The 14,966-nt window shown below is 55.8% G+C and overlaps 1 protein-coding gene across 2 annotated transcripts in view; it reads left to right on the forward strand.

Moving 5' to 3' along the window:
- The first annotated feature begins 2,452 nt into the window (after nt 1-2,452).
- The window catches only part of SCARA5 (scavenger receptor class A member 5), a 34,233-nt gene continuing 21,719 nt past the window's right edge, over nt 2,453-14,966 (forward strand). For both annotated transcript variants that reach the window (XM_061350192.1, XM_061350193.1), the window contains exons 1-3: nt 2,453-2,599; nt 7,285-7,413; nt 14,106-14,780. In XM_061350192.1, the coding sequence (XP_061206176.1) occupies nt 2,458-2,599; nt 7,285-7,413; nt 14,106-14,780 (946 nt within the window). In that variant the 5' untranslated portion in view covers nt 2,453-2,457. The remainder of the gene's footprint in view (nt 2,600-7,284; nt 7,414-14,105; nt 14,781-14,966) is intronic.

Consider the following 14,966-nt stretch of genomic DNA (forward strand, 5'->3'; position numbering starts at 1 on the left):
CCTGGGGAAGAGAAGGCTCCAGGAGACCTTAGAGCAGCTTCCAGTGCTTAAAGAGATCAATAGGAAACCTGGAAAGGGGCTTTTGACAAGGGCCTGTAGGGACAGGACAAGGGGGAATGGCTTTAACCTGACAGAGGGGAGACTGATATGAGCTCTTAGGCAGAAGTTCTTCCCTGTGGGGAGAGCCATTGTGGTTGACTCTCCCCAGCCCAAAGAACAAGAGCAAGTCTGCTTCATTAAATTCTGTATCTTGTTGTGTACCTCCCCTCTGATGGGAGATGGGGGATGCTGGGTGGAAGGTCTCAGCCCTGGCAAGCTGGTGGCTGGTGTCCGGTAGCATGAAGCGGGATTTTCCATGGGAAAACCAAGCCCTCCACTGTCAAGGATGCCCATGAATATCCACTAGATTGTAGCACATACTGGGAGGTCCTGGAGCTTAATGTCTCTGTCACCTAATGTATGACACTTTCACCCTCTGCAATAGAAGAATACCATAAAGATGCTGGAGAAGGACTTTTCCAACGTGGTCAGCCTCACCTTTTGTCTGTGGGACCAACTAGCTGGGATGCTGCCAGGTATGGTCCAGTTTCTCCTCTCTGGGACAAATGTGGTGTGTGGGAGAGGGCCTGAGGGCATATATATGGGGTGCTGTGTGTCTTTTCCCATCCTATATTCCTAAATAAACAGCTGGGGTCCATGACAGCTGAGCATACATCAGTGTTCATTCATTTATGCTGATTATGTTATCATTTTCTTTCCCAAACAACAAATCCCCAAACAACTAAATCTGTGTTTCAGTTTCCTCTTCTCCTTGCAGTTTTCCAGATGGAAATCCAGAGATCCAGGCTTTACTGGGATACCTGTGACAGCTGCACCTGTGGTGAGCCAGGCAGGAGCCAGCAGTGACCCCACTGTCCCAGTCTGCCCAATGCTTGCTGCAGCGAGGGTTACCCTCATGCGGACCCACCCCAAGGGACAGCAGTGACCCTCCTGATGGTGCCACTGGGACAAGCCATGCCTCAGTTTCACCCCCACCGTGGGTGCAATGGGAGACAAACACCCCTCCCCAAGCTTGTCATGGGCTGAGCTGCTGGGCAATGGGGCAGTGAAGGGAGAGCACAAGACTGGAGACCCACTGGAGCTGGAATGTGGACCACCCCATGCACCCACCTCCTGCCCCACGGGCAGGACTTACAGGGGGAATCTTTCCCCCACGCCACGCTGAGCACACCCGCTGGAGGCTGCAGCCGCGGGTTCACCCTGGGAGGCTCCGGTTCTCTGTGGGATCCTTCAACCCTGGTTCCCCGTGGGATGCTCCGCTCCCGGTTCCCCGAAGGATGCTCCAGCCCCGTCTCCCAGTGCCCCTGCCCGGGTCCCCGCTGTCGGGGCGGCCCGAGGCCGGCAAATGGGCGGCCCCGGCGGCTGGGGAGGGCTGGTGAGGGGCGTGGGGAGCCCGTCCCCGCTCCCGTTCCCCGCCTACAAAACCCTCCAGTCCGAGCGGTTCTCGCTCACAGCCTCCCGGCTCCGCAGCCGCCCCACCGGGTCCGCGCATCACCCACCCCCGGGGAACCCCCCCCACCCATGGGTGGCTGGCGGGGAGCGGCGGCCCCTCCGCGCCCGTGCGGAGCTGGCGGTGAGGTCGGGGGCTCCCCTTGCTGTCCTCGCCACCCTGCCCCAGCCACCATGGCGCAGCCCGGGGACTGAGCGAGGAGGAGAGGGAAGGGGCCACAGGAAACTCGCTCCCGGACCGGAGTGGGTCCGCCCGGCAGGTGAGTGATGCCGCGGTGGGGAGAAAGGGGAGAGGGGATAAAGAAAGGCCTGGATCCGTTACACGGGTGATGTGTCCCCCGTGGGGGTGGGAACAGGGGTCGGGGATGCTGCTGCCCAGCCTGCTCCCACGAGGGAGGGATGGCGGTGGCAGGAGCACAGCATCCATGAGCTGACAGCGAGGGGCGGCTGGAGCCGGGGGTGTTGCAGGGGATGAGTTTGGGAGCGCTCAGCAGGTCCCACTTTGCGGTGGGACTCCTTCCACACCAGAGCACGGCTGGGGGCTGATTTCCCCCCAGCTGAGTGCTAAGGCATCAGTGGCAGCAGGGTCACAGCCTCCCCAGGTGCCTGGGACCAGCCCAACTCAAGCAGTGAGGCAGTGCCAGCCAGACTGGGTCTATGGGGAGAGCAGGCTCAGAACAAGGGCAGGGTGCTGGGGTATCCCACACCCTAGGAGTGAAAGAGGTCCTGAGATGCCTGCATGCAGGCACTGAGCCCTCATCTCCCCATTCCTAGGGAGGGACAGATAGCCAGTAAGTGCCTGGAGGAGACACTGGGACTGAGCATCCAGGAGGGATGTGTTTGAGCATGGGTGGGTGGTAGGAGCTCCTCTTTGGAGCCATGCAGGATTATCCAGGATCAGGCCCCTGCCATGTCAGGATAACACCAAGCCACTGAGCACTATCTCATATGCCTGTTCTTTTTCACCACAGCAAGAAGATGGAGAATAAGGCCATGTACCTTCACACCTTCAGTGAGAGGGAGAATGGCTCCATCTTTGAGGAGCCCTTCGAGGGAAGGAACCTCTCCAAGCTGAACCTCTGTGAGGACGGTGAGTAGGGTTCACACATAGCATGGTCTGGAATTGGGGCCTTGAACCTGGTGGTAGAAACCTGGAGAGCTTCACGTGGGGACATGGGAGCTTGGATTGCTCAGGAAGTTCGGCTCCACACAGACAAAGGTGTCTGGGCTGAGGTAGGTGCTCGGTGTGAGTTCCAGTGCACTGGAGAGGAAGAGCAATGTCTTGGTGGAAGCAACACCATGAGGAACGTGTGGGTCCCAAACAGAGAAGGCAATGTCTCCCCGGGCACCATGGGCCTCTCAAGGTGCCCAGGATGTGATTTGGTTCTGCTCCTGACCAGGGTTGTGCTCCATGGAGCTTGCTAAAGGTTGATTTTTGTGGGGGTTTGGGCATTTTTTTGTGTCTCCCAAGCCTCTGGCTCTCTGGCATGAGGTCTGGTTCAGAGATACCCTGCACTGGGGCCGATAGCACCAGGACTGTGAAGCAGGACCTGCTTGTATCTCCTGCACATCTCAGCTGACCTCTATCTCCACTGAGGACCTGCTGAGCTCTTTTCCCTCACTCTTGCCCCATGAAACACTGCTCGTTTTTCACTGGATCTGGTAAAATAAAGTCTTGAGTATCCCCAGGCAAAGAGCCCTGATGAAGTTTCCCCATCTCTGATGAGTTTCACCAGGGAGGTTTCCTGGCCAGGGTGGCAGAGTTGGGTGCACAGCAAAGACGTGAGGTCCTCTTTGCTGACAGCTTTGCTTGGAGAGGCTCACCAGGGTGAGGGGCTCTGGTGCTGGCACGATGGGCAGTGGAGCGCTCCAGTGCGGTGCACCAGGGGTTTTCCTATTGTATCTTCAACTGGATGAAAAGCACCTTTGTGCAGGAGTTAGTAGGGCTCGTTGGAAGAGCATTACGCTTGAAGTGGGAAACTTGTGTTGGAAGGACGATGTGCTAGACAGGTCCTTCAGTCTGCTGTTTCAGTGGAGGCAGGAGATGGAGATCCATGCAGCAGCAAAGATGCAAGGCTTATGGATGTGCTGGAAAGCACAGAAGAGCCTGATAACAATCACATAGGAATTAGCTCTTCCGCCCTAGAAAAGGTGGTGGGATTTGATTGACAGCCAACTACATTTGAGCCAGCTTGTGCTCAGGTGGACAAGAAGGCCAACAGCACCTTGGCTTCTATCAGCAATAGTGTGGGCAGCAGGGCCAGGGCAGTGATCATCCTCCTGTATTCAGCACTGGTGAGGCTGCACCTCTAATCCTGTGTTCAGTTCTGGGCCCCTCACTACAAGAGGTGCTCGAGCAGGGCCAGAGAAGGGCAACGGAGCTGGTGAAGGGTCTGGAGCACAAGTGTGATGGGGAACGGCTGAGGGACCTGGGGGTGTTTAGTCAGGAGAAGAGAAGGCTCAGGGGTACCCTATTGCTCTCTACAACTGCCTGACAGGAGGCTGTAGAGAGGTGGAGTTGATCTCTTCTCCCAAGTCACAAGTGACAGGACAAGAGGTGACAGCTTCAAGTTGTACCAGGGGAGGTTTACACTGGGTATGAGGAAACATTTCTCCAACAAACGGGCTGTCAAGCACTGGAACAGGCTGCCCAGGGATGTGGTGGAGTCACCATTCCTGGAGGGGTTTTAAAGAGGCGTACAGGTGATGCCTGGGGACATGGTTTAAGGGTGGGACTGGCAGTGCTGGGTTAATGGCTGGACTTGATCTTAAAGGTCTTTTCCAAGCTGAATGATTCTAGGAGACCTGTGGAGGTGCTGGACAAAGTGGTCTGGTTCTGAGCAGGCTTCCCAGCACTGCTGTCCCCAGCACAAGCATGGGATTCAGGGTGGTGGGGACTCGTCCTCCCAGTTCTAGGCAAGTGGGACAAACCCATCTCTGGCCAAAGTGCTTCTGGATGCTTATGGTGGTAGCTATTGCAAGAGGAGATGTGGCATTGCTGTGTGCTCACCTGCCCTCCAGCCCTTGCGATGGGCACAGCTTGGAGTCCAGAGGGTGGGTTTCCCATCAAGTGGAAACCTGAGTCTTGATGCCAATCCTCAAACTTGATGTCACCCTGCAAGGGTCCCCCTGCCCTCAGTTCCTGCCTCTGCTTGCCTTCCTGCAGCAGAAGGAGGCTCAGATTCCCCCCAGGGGCTCTGTCCCCATGCTCTGCCACACCACAAACATAGCAGGGGAGTGAAGGAGACTGGAGGTAGAGATGGTGGAAGAGATAGGAAGGAGGAGTTGGTGTTCTCCACAACCGAGGCCACCATTGCCAGCAGAGACACGGGGCCATGGCAGGGAGGGTTCAAGGTATCTCCCTGGCTTGGGTGCTTTTGTGGTAGTTCTGCTCATCCATAACTCACCCCAATGCAGAGCTGGGTCTCCAAGGAACCCAGGGGAGAGTTTGCTGGAGCGAGTCAGTGTCTGGTCTGCAGCTGCATAAAGCAGGGACAAGGTCAACCCTGAGAGCATCACCATGAGATGGGATAATGAGAGTCCCTCTTGGACTCTTGGAAAATGCTCGTTATGGGGCTGCAGACCTGTGCAGCAGCGTGCTGCTTGCTGCAGACTCATAGAATAGTGAGGGTTGGAAAGGACCTGAAGATCATCAAGTTCCAACCCCCCTGCCATGGGCAGGGATTCTGTGACCCTCAAGACAGCATCCCTGGATCACCGCAGGGCTTGCGGGATGACAAGTTCTGGCTGGTTCCAGCCTTCCACCTCCTGCACCCGCAGTGACTGGGCGGGCCACAGCTCCAGCTCCCCGGGGCATGGGCAGGGGGAAGAAATATTTGCTTTTCCCCTTGGTTACTGGCCGGAGCCCGCCCGTGGGCTCCTCGGAGCTGGGCTGTTGTGAAAACCCTGCTTACGCAGCTGCGGTCCCTCCTGCTCTTCCGAGAGCAGCAAAGAGGAGTGGGTGGTTCGGGGCTCGGGGCCAGCTCCTCCCGGAGTCTCCCAGGACCTGATATAAGTGTTAATGTCAGAAAAATATTGCAGCTTTCCTCATGCTGAAACCCTCGGCTCCATCTGTTTGGCAAATGGGAACCGCGTGCGGGTAATGCATCGCAGATGGAGGGGTCTCAGAGGAGAGGCACCGCCTTTCGCACCTGAGCTGGGGCTCCCCATGCACTCCACATCCCCACGGGATCCCTGCTGGGTGTCAGCAGCCTGACCTCAGCACTGCATCGTTTTGGAGCCCCAAAATGAGGCTGAGTGAAGCAATACACCCTGTGTAACCCTTTGCTGGCTGGAGGCTTCTGCAAAGCATCCTCCTACAGGAGGATGGACACACGGACCATCCGCTGGGGAAGGAGAAGGGTGCAGTAGGGAATGGACCCAGCCAGGCTAGGGCCATTCCCAGCCTGTTGTACCTGCTCTGGCAGGGAGCTGAGCTCCTGCCTCATGGATGGGGTGGGATGAGGTGAGGTCCCAGAGCCCAACAGGGACAGTCTCAGCCAATGTGAGCATCACTTATGGCCAGCGACGAGTGTGGTCTGCTCGCCAGGAGGCTTGGCTTTGGGGCTGTGGTGCTTCAACTCTTACACTGGATGCATGCAGGCTTTGGATCAGTGCCACATCGTGCCTCGGTGCTTAAAGGGCAGGAAGCAATGGGATGTAGGCACCCAAATATCAAGTGGGTGGGAATTTTGGACTCTTCCTCCACCTTTTGTTGGTGTCTCCCTTTAGCAAGCGGAAATAACCAGGCGGTGCTGTATGACCTGGCATAAAGTTGCTGGTTCTCAGAAACCTTGTGTTTCTTCAAAGGTCCAACACAGAAATGCAGATACCCCATACCCTGCACCTTGTCCCAGCTGGGCAGGGACACCCAGAGAGCCAAGCATTACTGAGCCCTGAGGCTGATGACAGCGAGATGAAGGGCCTGTATCAGATCAGCCTCCAGCTATCCTCTGGGACCACAACCTGGCCCGGATTTCAACACAAGCTCAAGCTCTGAATATGTGCAAAGCCCACAGTCAGATGATATTTCTCAGCCGCTGGGTTGACAGCACAGGAGCCTTTTCTCATCTTTGCTTGTATTCTCCTCACAGCTATTTTACTCACAACCCCTCACCTCCTTCACACACAGCTCTTGCTGCTCAGGCCATGTGGCACAGTTGAAGAGGAGCTGGATTGCAGCTAGCACAGGTTTGGGCAAGCTGGGTCTTGCAGGTGCATCAGGGTCTGGGCATCTTGTGATCACAGAATGGTTTGGGTTTAAGGGACCTTTGGAGCTCATCCACTTCCAGCCTCCCATGGGCAGGGACTTCTTCCATTAGATGAGGTTGCTCAAAGCCCTGTCCACCCTTGTGCTCCAGACCCTTCCCCAGCTCCGTTGCCCTTCTCCGGGCATACTCCAGCAACAAAACATGCTTCTTGTAGCTGTTGACCAACACCCCCATGTCCTTTTCCCCCCAAGCAGCTTTCCAGCCACTCTTCCCCAAGCCTGTAGCATTGCATGTGGTTGTTATGGCCCAAATGCAGGACACAGCACACATCCTTGCTGAACCTCACACAACTGGCTTTGGCCCACTGACCCAGCATGATGTCCCAGCTGCACTTCAGCCTTTACCAGTGGTACAGACTCGGGGAAATCCATGTGGACCAACACCGGGACATGCAGAGCTGTGCCAGCACCCACGAGCCATTCCCAAAATCCTATGTGCAATGTTTTCTCCCCATGGGAGATGGATCCCAGCAGTCTGGGTGCATGATGCTCTCCCTGTCCCCCAGGGCCTGGACGGAGGATGAAGGCAGCAGGACGCTGTGGCCGGCTGGGCTCCTTGGCGGCACTGAAGTATGCTGTGGTGGGACTCTACCTCCTGGTCTTCCTCATCCTCGTCGGAGTCTTCATCCTCGCAGGTAAGGGCTGAGCCTGCATCCTATATGGTGTAGCAGTACCCTAGGGTGATACCTCTGGGTGCAGGAGCTCAGAGAACCATGTCTGGTCATGGGAATGGGACCACACTTATGTTGCCCCTGCAAGGGTTTTCCATGCCATCCAGGGGAGGAAAATGTGAGATCCAGCAGAAGCAGGGTAAGGAGGCAATGCCTGCCGTGGTTTACAGCCCCTGCTAAAAGCAGGCATGGCCTCCACAACCTGCTTTCAGCTCCTTGGAGACAGCAATATGAGCCCATACCGGCTCCATGCTGCATGTCTGGAGTGGTTTTGATATAAGCTTTGAGGCTGGAGGGTCCATGCACCATGAGCTGGGGATGGTGATGCTCAGGAAAGCCTCAGGAGCCCCATGTTTTGAGGCTCAAACCTCTTGCATCACTAGGTGCTGAGTTTGCCCCAAACCCCCATTTTGCTTGGGGTAGGGTTAAGCCTTGAGCTCTATTGGTGATAGAGACAGAGGCAGGGTTTTATCCTTGCACAGAACATCGCACATATGCCAGCAAGACTCCTGCCTCCCCTCTCCAGCTTTTGGATGAGCACAGGGATGGGAGAGCTGCTCACAAATGCCTGTAATTGCTCCCAGCCCCAGCTCATCCCTGCACACATCCCCCATGTGGTCCTCATAGCCACAGGCTTGTTTTCCCCTTTGTCCTGCTGGAAGCAGTTAGAGAAGTTGCCTGGTTTAACCCCTGATCCCAGTACCCTCCTTCCACCCGTACCACCCCCATGTGGGCTGGATGGGGGGGTTGGATGGGAGCTACAGAGGGCTTGGGTGGGAGATGCCAGCTCCTCACTTCCCACCCACCTCCTTCCCAGCTTTAAGCCCAGCATCCACAGTGGGGGGGGGGATATGGGGATCCCCCTTCCAGCCCCAAATCACCACTAGCTGCTCTCTAGGGCTGGGCAGGGCTGAGAGCTGCTTCCATACCATTCCTTAGGGATCATTTCTGTGCCTTGCCTGCAGCAGGCAGCTGGGGGATGATGGATCTCATGTTGAACTCCAGCCGCTGTAATGCCAGCACTATGAAGGCAGCCCATGTCTTGTGCAAAGGGTGGATTTATTTCTTTCCTAGGCTAGGGAAGGGACAGGGAAGGTTTTGCTGGAATTCTGAAGCCTTTCCCACTTATTTCTTGCATTACATTGTTTTTGTGTTGTTGTTGGCCTGAGGAACCCGGAGCGAGGGATGCCATGGATTGTGCAAAGAGCTGGGGACAGGCACTCTTGTCCTGGGCTGAGCTACAGCTGAGAGCAGCTCCAGCAATAACAATAGCATTATGGCATCAGCTCACAGCCGGGACAGCTGGAGGGTCACGGGCATCTCCAAAGCTTCTGAGCCCTGCGACTGGCAGGGTTTCAGCTTTCTTACTGAAAGACCCAGTAAAACCACCTTACCCTTGGGCTGTTGGAGTCTTGGGAGAGAAAGGCAAAATGAAGAGGAAAAAATAGTCTCTTTCATTATTGCTTTCTGCATGTCTGGAGCTCTAAGCCAAGGCTCTGGGTTTGGATGGAGCTGACTCACAAGGGCTGGAGCCAGCCGTGCTGCCCGGGGCAGTCTTATCGCATCAAGGCAAACCAGAGGCACAGGGTGAGGAGACCACATCCAGCTGGGAGCCACATGTAGGCAACACTGATGGTCCTCAGGTTCAGGTGTCTGTGGCTGGAACCTCGGTGTTGGAGCCTGATGGTCCTCAGAGGAGTGAAACTGGGTGTTCATGGGCAGCCTTAATGGTAGAGAGCTCGTTTTTCCTATGGAAAATCACATTTGGTGTCACTGGAGACCAGACACCAGCTTGCCAGAGCTGAGACCTTCTGCCCAACCTCCCTCATCTCCCAAAGCAGACTCGCTCTCACCTGCTCCTTAGGCTGGAGTGAGCCAACCACAATGCTGTTAGAGGAACGTCACTGGTTTGTAGAATCATTGAATGGTTTAGGTTGGAAGGGACCTGAAAGCTCATCCAGTTCCTACCCCCTGCCACGGGCAGGGACATCTTCCTGGTTGCTCCAAGCCCTGTCCAACCTGGCCTTGAACACTGCCAGGGATGGGGCAGTCTGGGCAATGGTGATGGGGAAACCACCCCTGGTCCATGCCCTCCGCTCCTGCATCCCAGGGCCAGAAACACAGAGCAGGGATGCTCCACCTGCCTTGCTCCACTGTTTCCCATCCTGCCCACAGTTGCACACCCCGCAGTGCTTCCCAGCATGGCTGGGGCATTGCAAGGGGACACCTTGCAGAGACAACCTCCCAGCCCATGATGGTGATCCCAGCATGTGAAGTTCATGGTTTTGGCAACGCAGATGCCCCAGGCATCACACTGAAGCTGGCCTGGGCAGGTGTCCTGCAATGCGCACAGTGGACAAGGCCCAGAAAACGAGTGAAGTGCCAAAAATACCGTGAACCACCTCGGAGCTGTGGAAACAGGATGTTTTCAGCAACAGAACCTGGGGTGGTTTCAACACAGGCTGCTTTTAATAGCCTCTCTCGCAAGCCTGGCAGCAGTTTTGTGGCTCTGGGAACACACACTCCCTTTCTCTCTGTCCAGACTCCCCCATCATCCACTAAAAAGGCACCTAGCCCAAAGCAGGACTCCACTCTCAGCTTTTTTTTGCAAGGTCTGTGTTAAATCCAAGCCACCTGCATGCACAGACCTGCACTTTTGTGGTTGAACCTGGATCCTTGGGAGGCCAAGGCTCATTAGGACGGCGATAATGAGCCAAGAGCCTTCATGCGGGTATCTGAACCAGACACACAAATGGGTATCTGACTTGCACCCTACCTCCATGCTTATATTTGCATTGAGAGCCGGCCACACTTCCACACTCAGAACCCCTGGCGCCTGGCAGAAGCATCCAAGGAAATGAGCACCCTCCATTTCAAGAGCTGTAGCCCCATAATTCATGCTCTGAGGATGCCAGTGGAGATGGAAGCAACAGAGCCAGCCCCATGGCCAGCCATCGTGTGAGCTCCCCAGTCAGCTCCATCACAAACTCCTCCTGCTCCCCACAAGCTGGCTCCAGAGCACTCTGTGCCTGCAGCCGGCATCTCCCCAGGGATACAGAACAAACCTGAGCAGCCAAAAAGCTGCTGGCACCGTGGGCCTTGTGGACCTGTGCCTGGGCTAAGAAGAGACTCATGCTGGAGCCGAGTGCTGGCTGCTCCCCACTATCCCCCTCTCCCCATCCTGCCCATCCATACCCAAAGCCTTCTGCAGCTTGCTTTTCCATCCCAGGGCTTGCTTTCCACCCTTTCTGAAATACTGGAGGTGATGCTCTTGTGCAGGGCTGGGACCACAGGATGTCGGTCTCATGGTTAGGATGCCCAGACCCGCTCCTGTCGCATATCCAGTCACATGTTGAGCTTCATGCTCAGCATCCACCCAACTTCACAGTGGAAATAAATCCCCCTGCCACATAATGCTGCAGAAGTCAGATTGCCATGGGTGGTGAAAACACTTGTATTCACTGTGCACGTAGCCACTTTGCAGCATTACCATGGTTGTATGTGAGCCTCCTCCAGGACATGAGAAGTATTAGGAGTGTGAGGGCACAGGGCACGTTTGTCATTACCCCCCAGCAAGGCGGTGGTCATGCAAAGATGCATGTGTGAGTATGCACAGCACAGGGTGCGTGTGCATGGGTTGCAGTGCAGAGAAGGAAGGTGCACGCCAGCACATTTCCATCGTTCTGTGCTCATGTAAGTATGCATACATATAAATATATGTGCATTTGATAACCTCAAGGCATGTCTCTCCTGGTGCTTTTCCAACCTTTCTGCAACAAGCTGCTCCACAGCTTATCCCTATGAGCCCCCCTGTCTCTCTAGGGCTGTCCTTTGCCACCTTTTTTTGATGCATTTTAGCACCTTTCACACCCGTGTGCATGACTACAGGCACACATACTCTGTATAGCAGTAGCAGCAGGGCCTGGAAAGGATTGTGGGGTAGTGAGGCTCTTGCAACCATTTCCTTCTTGAAACACTGGATGGGGACAGCAGCCATAAGACGGCATGTCCCCAAAACAGAGCCATGCATGTGTGCTGTGTTCATTTGCACACCTGTCTGTGCATGTGCTCTGCATGACGGTGCATTTGCACGTGTGTGTGCATGTGCCTGCGCTGTGCACAAGCATGCATGTGCTCATGTGTGGAAGCACCTGTGCTGCGCCCATGCCTGCACACGTGTGTGCGTGCGCACAAGCTGTGTGCGTGCATTTATGCATGTGCTCCAGGTTCCTAGCAACCGTAATGCTCCCCAGCTCCTGCTTTCATGCAAAGAAAGGAACCACAGAGGACTTTACGGGCTCACAACACCCGCCTTCCCCTCCTTTGGCTTAGGATTAGTCCATCCTACCAACACAGCAAGTGGAAAGAGGGAGGCAGAACACTTGGGAGGCAGGAGAGCTGCTGGCATGCACACATGTGTATGCACAGAGCAGCCCCGAGGCTGAAGGTTCTAAGAAGCTTCCCGGTGTGGTTTTGGCTGCAGGATGCTCCATAGCAGCCTTGGCTGCTCTCAGGTTGGTGGGTGCAGTGTCAGGGCCGGGCAAAGGAGATCCACAGGGATTCCGGCTGGTCATTGGAAGTGGTACGTGGGAATGTGAGGAACTCCGCAGGCTTTGCAAGTTAATTGCAGGTGCAAAGGAGAGGAGCTGGCCCCTGATTCCCAACCTTTGGCCACCACAGGACCTGGGCTTTGGTTATTTCTTCTGCTGCCCACACTGGGCTGCTTTTCCCCTTCACAAGGAAGCCATGGTTGTCTCTGCACCCTGACTTTGGAAAGACTTTATGGAGCAGCTTTGGTCACCCATCCCTTCACCAGCCCCATGATGACTTTCCCAAGGTCTTTCCTTGCCACTTGTCCCCTCTCAGGCTGGCCTTGGGCACACTGCTGGGTGGCTTTCCCCATTGTGAACCCCCATGGGCAAAGACGATGCCTGGTGTGTGCCTGAGGACGGGCAATACGTGATGCTGAGATGTTCCCCCTGCAGCGATGCAGGTGACAAGCAGGGACATGCAGAAAGGACCAAAACAATGTCACCATCCCTATGGAGGACAGCACACTGCAGCTGAAGGTGGGACAGTCCAGCAGTGAGGTTAATTAACAGCGGGCAATGAATAGAGGAAAGATGCCTTCAGTGCCTGAATTGTGGTCTCTCTGAGCACAGTAGGTTCCTGCTCCTCAGAGCATCCACCCAGCACCACTACTAGCACTAGGTGGCTGTGAGCCTGGGGTTCTGGAGCCCTTCGTGTGTGCACGTCTGCTTTCACCCTCGCCTTGCTCCAGCAGTTTTAATTCAAACCAAATGACTCCGCTCAGCTTCTCCTGTGTGGAAATGAGGGCTGAGCTGCCAGGCGGGTCCTGCGCCAGCCCGTAGCATCACTCCAGCCGAAGCTCCACCACAGCTGAGAGAACAATGGGGATTATTTGTTTTCCTTTAGGAAAAAAAAAGGAAAATCTCATTATTTGCGTTGGTTTGGGTTTGAGTCCCCTCTCCGGGCTGAACTGGAGACCCAGTGTTAAGGCAAGGTGGAGGGAGGAGATGATATTCCCCTTCCTGGTTCATGTTTCTGGGGTGCACCAAAGTGTACAGCGGGGTGATGGGGTCTGGGATGGGGCTTTCCCGGTTCTATTGGGCTTGGTGGGAAGGGATTGCTGGAGCAGCGCTAGGAGCAAACTTCCCCCCAAACTTCCAGGTTCACTCTCTGAATCCCATTTTGGGGCTCTGGAAGCTGGTGCGAGGCCAGGAGGTGTTTGGGATGGGTGATCAGGAGCTCTCTGCCACCAGGGATGCAGAGGCAAGGGGTGAAGGATGCTCATGAGCTATGGTGGGTTTCTTCCCTTGGGAAAAGCCCTGGCAGCCCTTTCGTGCAGGCTGAGGATGCTCCTGAGCCAGAGTGGGTTTCCTCCATTGGGAAGAGCCTTGGCGGCCCTTGGAAGTGGATTCTCCTGAGCCAGGGTGTGTTTCCTCCCTCTGGAAGAGTCCTGGCAGCCCTGGGGTGTATATGCTCCTGAGTGGGGTGGGATTCCTCCCTTGGGAAGAGCCCTGGCAGCCGTGGGATGCAGGACGTGCTGGTTGGAGGCTGACAGCAAACCGCACCCAGCGCCATGGAGACCTGCCGAGCCAGCCTCATGGTCCTCATTAGAGAGCAAGGGGCTGAGCTCAGGTCCAAGATCAGCGGCCAGGAGGGAAACCTGACTGTTAAAATTAAACCACAGTGGGGGAAGAAGCATTTTTTAAGGCCTGTTTTTAGCAAAGGGAAGCGGATGCTGTTAGCAGCCAGTCCTCTGACCAAAGGCAAACACAAGCTGGACGAAGCCATGAGGCAGAGCTTCATAGCATCATGACCCATCTGGCAAAGCTCAGAGCCACCCTGAAGCCCTGAGCTGCTGGTGGCTTTTGCTGTCCTTCCTGAGCAAGGCATCTCCTTCACCCTTTCATCAACAAACGTCCTTCTCCAAACATGGAGGAAACCATGGGGCCAAAGAGGGGCTGATGGGATGAACCTGTTGGGATTTGAGGGAGGGCTCTCACCTCCAAGCACCGAGGAACAGGGGTACATCCAAACGCTTCTTGGGAGGGGATGGGGTTGCAGCTCTCAGGAAGGTCCCACCTTCATAGGGTGGTTTCTGATGCCCTGCTCCTCTCCATCCCTTTCAGTCTCCAGACCACAGACTTCCCCTGAGGACCTGAAGGCACTGATGGGGAACGTCAACCGCCTCAACGAGAGCTTTCGGGACATGCAGCTGAAGCTGCTGCAGCTACCTCTGAAGGGGGATGTGCTGGATCACATCTGGAGGCTCCAGGACCTCTTGCAGAACCACTCAGACTCCTTGTTCCTCATGACGGGGTCACTGCAGAAGCTGGAAGGGCTTCTCTGGAGCCTGCAGACCCAGGCCAGCCAAACCGACAAGGCAGTGTCCAACCTCTGGGACAGCTTGACCCAGCAGAGTGACACGGCTCAGCAGGAGATGTACAAGCTCGCCGTGGAAGGCAACAGCAGCCGGCTGCTGCTGCAGCACCACGACCACCTCCTGAGCCACCTGGGCAGCAGGGTGGAGAGCCTGAGCGACCAGGTGACGACCATGAGCGGCGCCGTGGACACCATGAATAGGACCTTCTCCTACGACGTGAACATCCACCATACCCGCATCAAGGACCTGCAGGTGCTGATCAGCAACGCCACCGAAGATGCGCGGCAGATGCGCCTCATCCACATAGCCATGGAGGAGCAGCTGAAGCACGAGCTGGCCATCCTCAACAACGTGACGGAGGACCTGCGTCTCAAGGACTGGGAGCACTCCATCACGCTGAAGAACATCTCCGTGATACGGGGTAAGCCAAGCACCTCTTGTAAGCAGGTCACTTGCTGGTATGTGAAGGTGTTGTGAGGAAAGGGGTGTCCTCTGTGCTGTGGGTGGTGGTGGAAATGGTCCCTGTGTCATGGGGGTGACCTTTGGGGACGTCTCAGGTACTGTTTGGTGTATCAAATGTACCAGGCACCACTGTTCAGGTGTCTCC

This window comes from Neopsephotus bourkii, unplaced genomic scaffold (assembly GCF_033783945.1).
Source record: "Neopsephotus bourkii isolate Nb327-2 ecotype Australia unplaced genomic scaffold, CSIRO-AGI_Nbou_v1 NB_481, whole genome shotgun sequence".
Lineage (NCBI taxonomy): Eukaryota > Metazoa > Chordata > Aves > Psittaciformes > Psittacidae > Neopsephotus > Neopsephotus bourkii.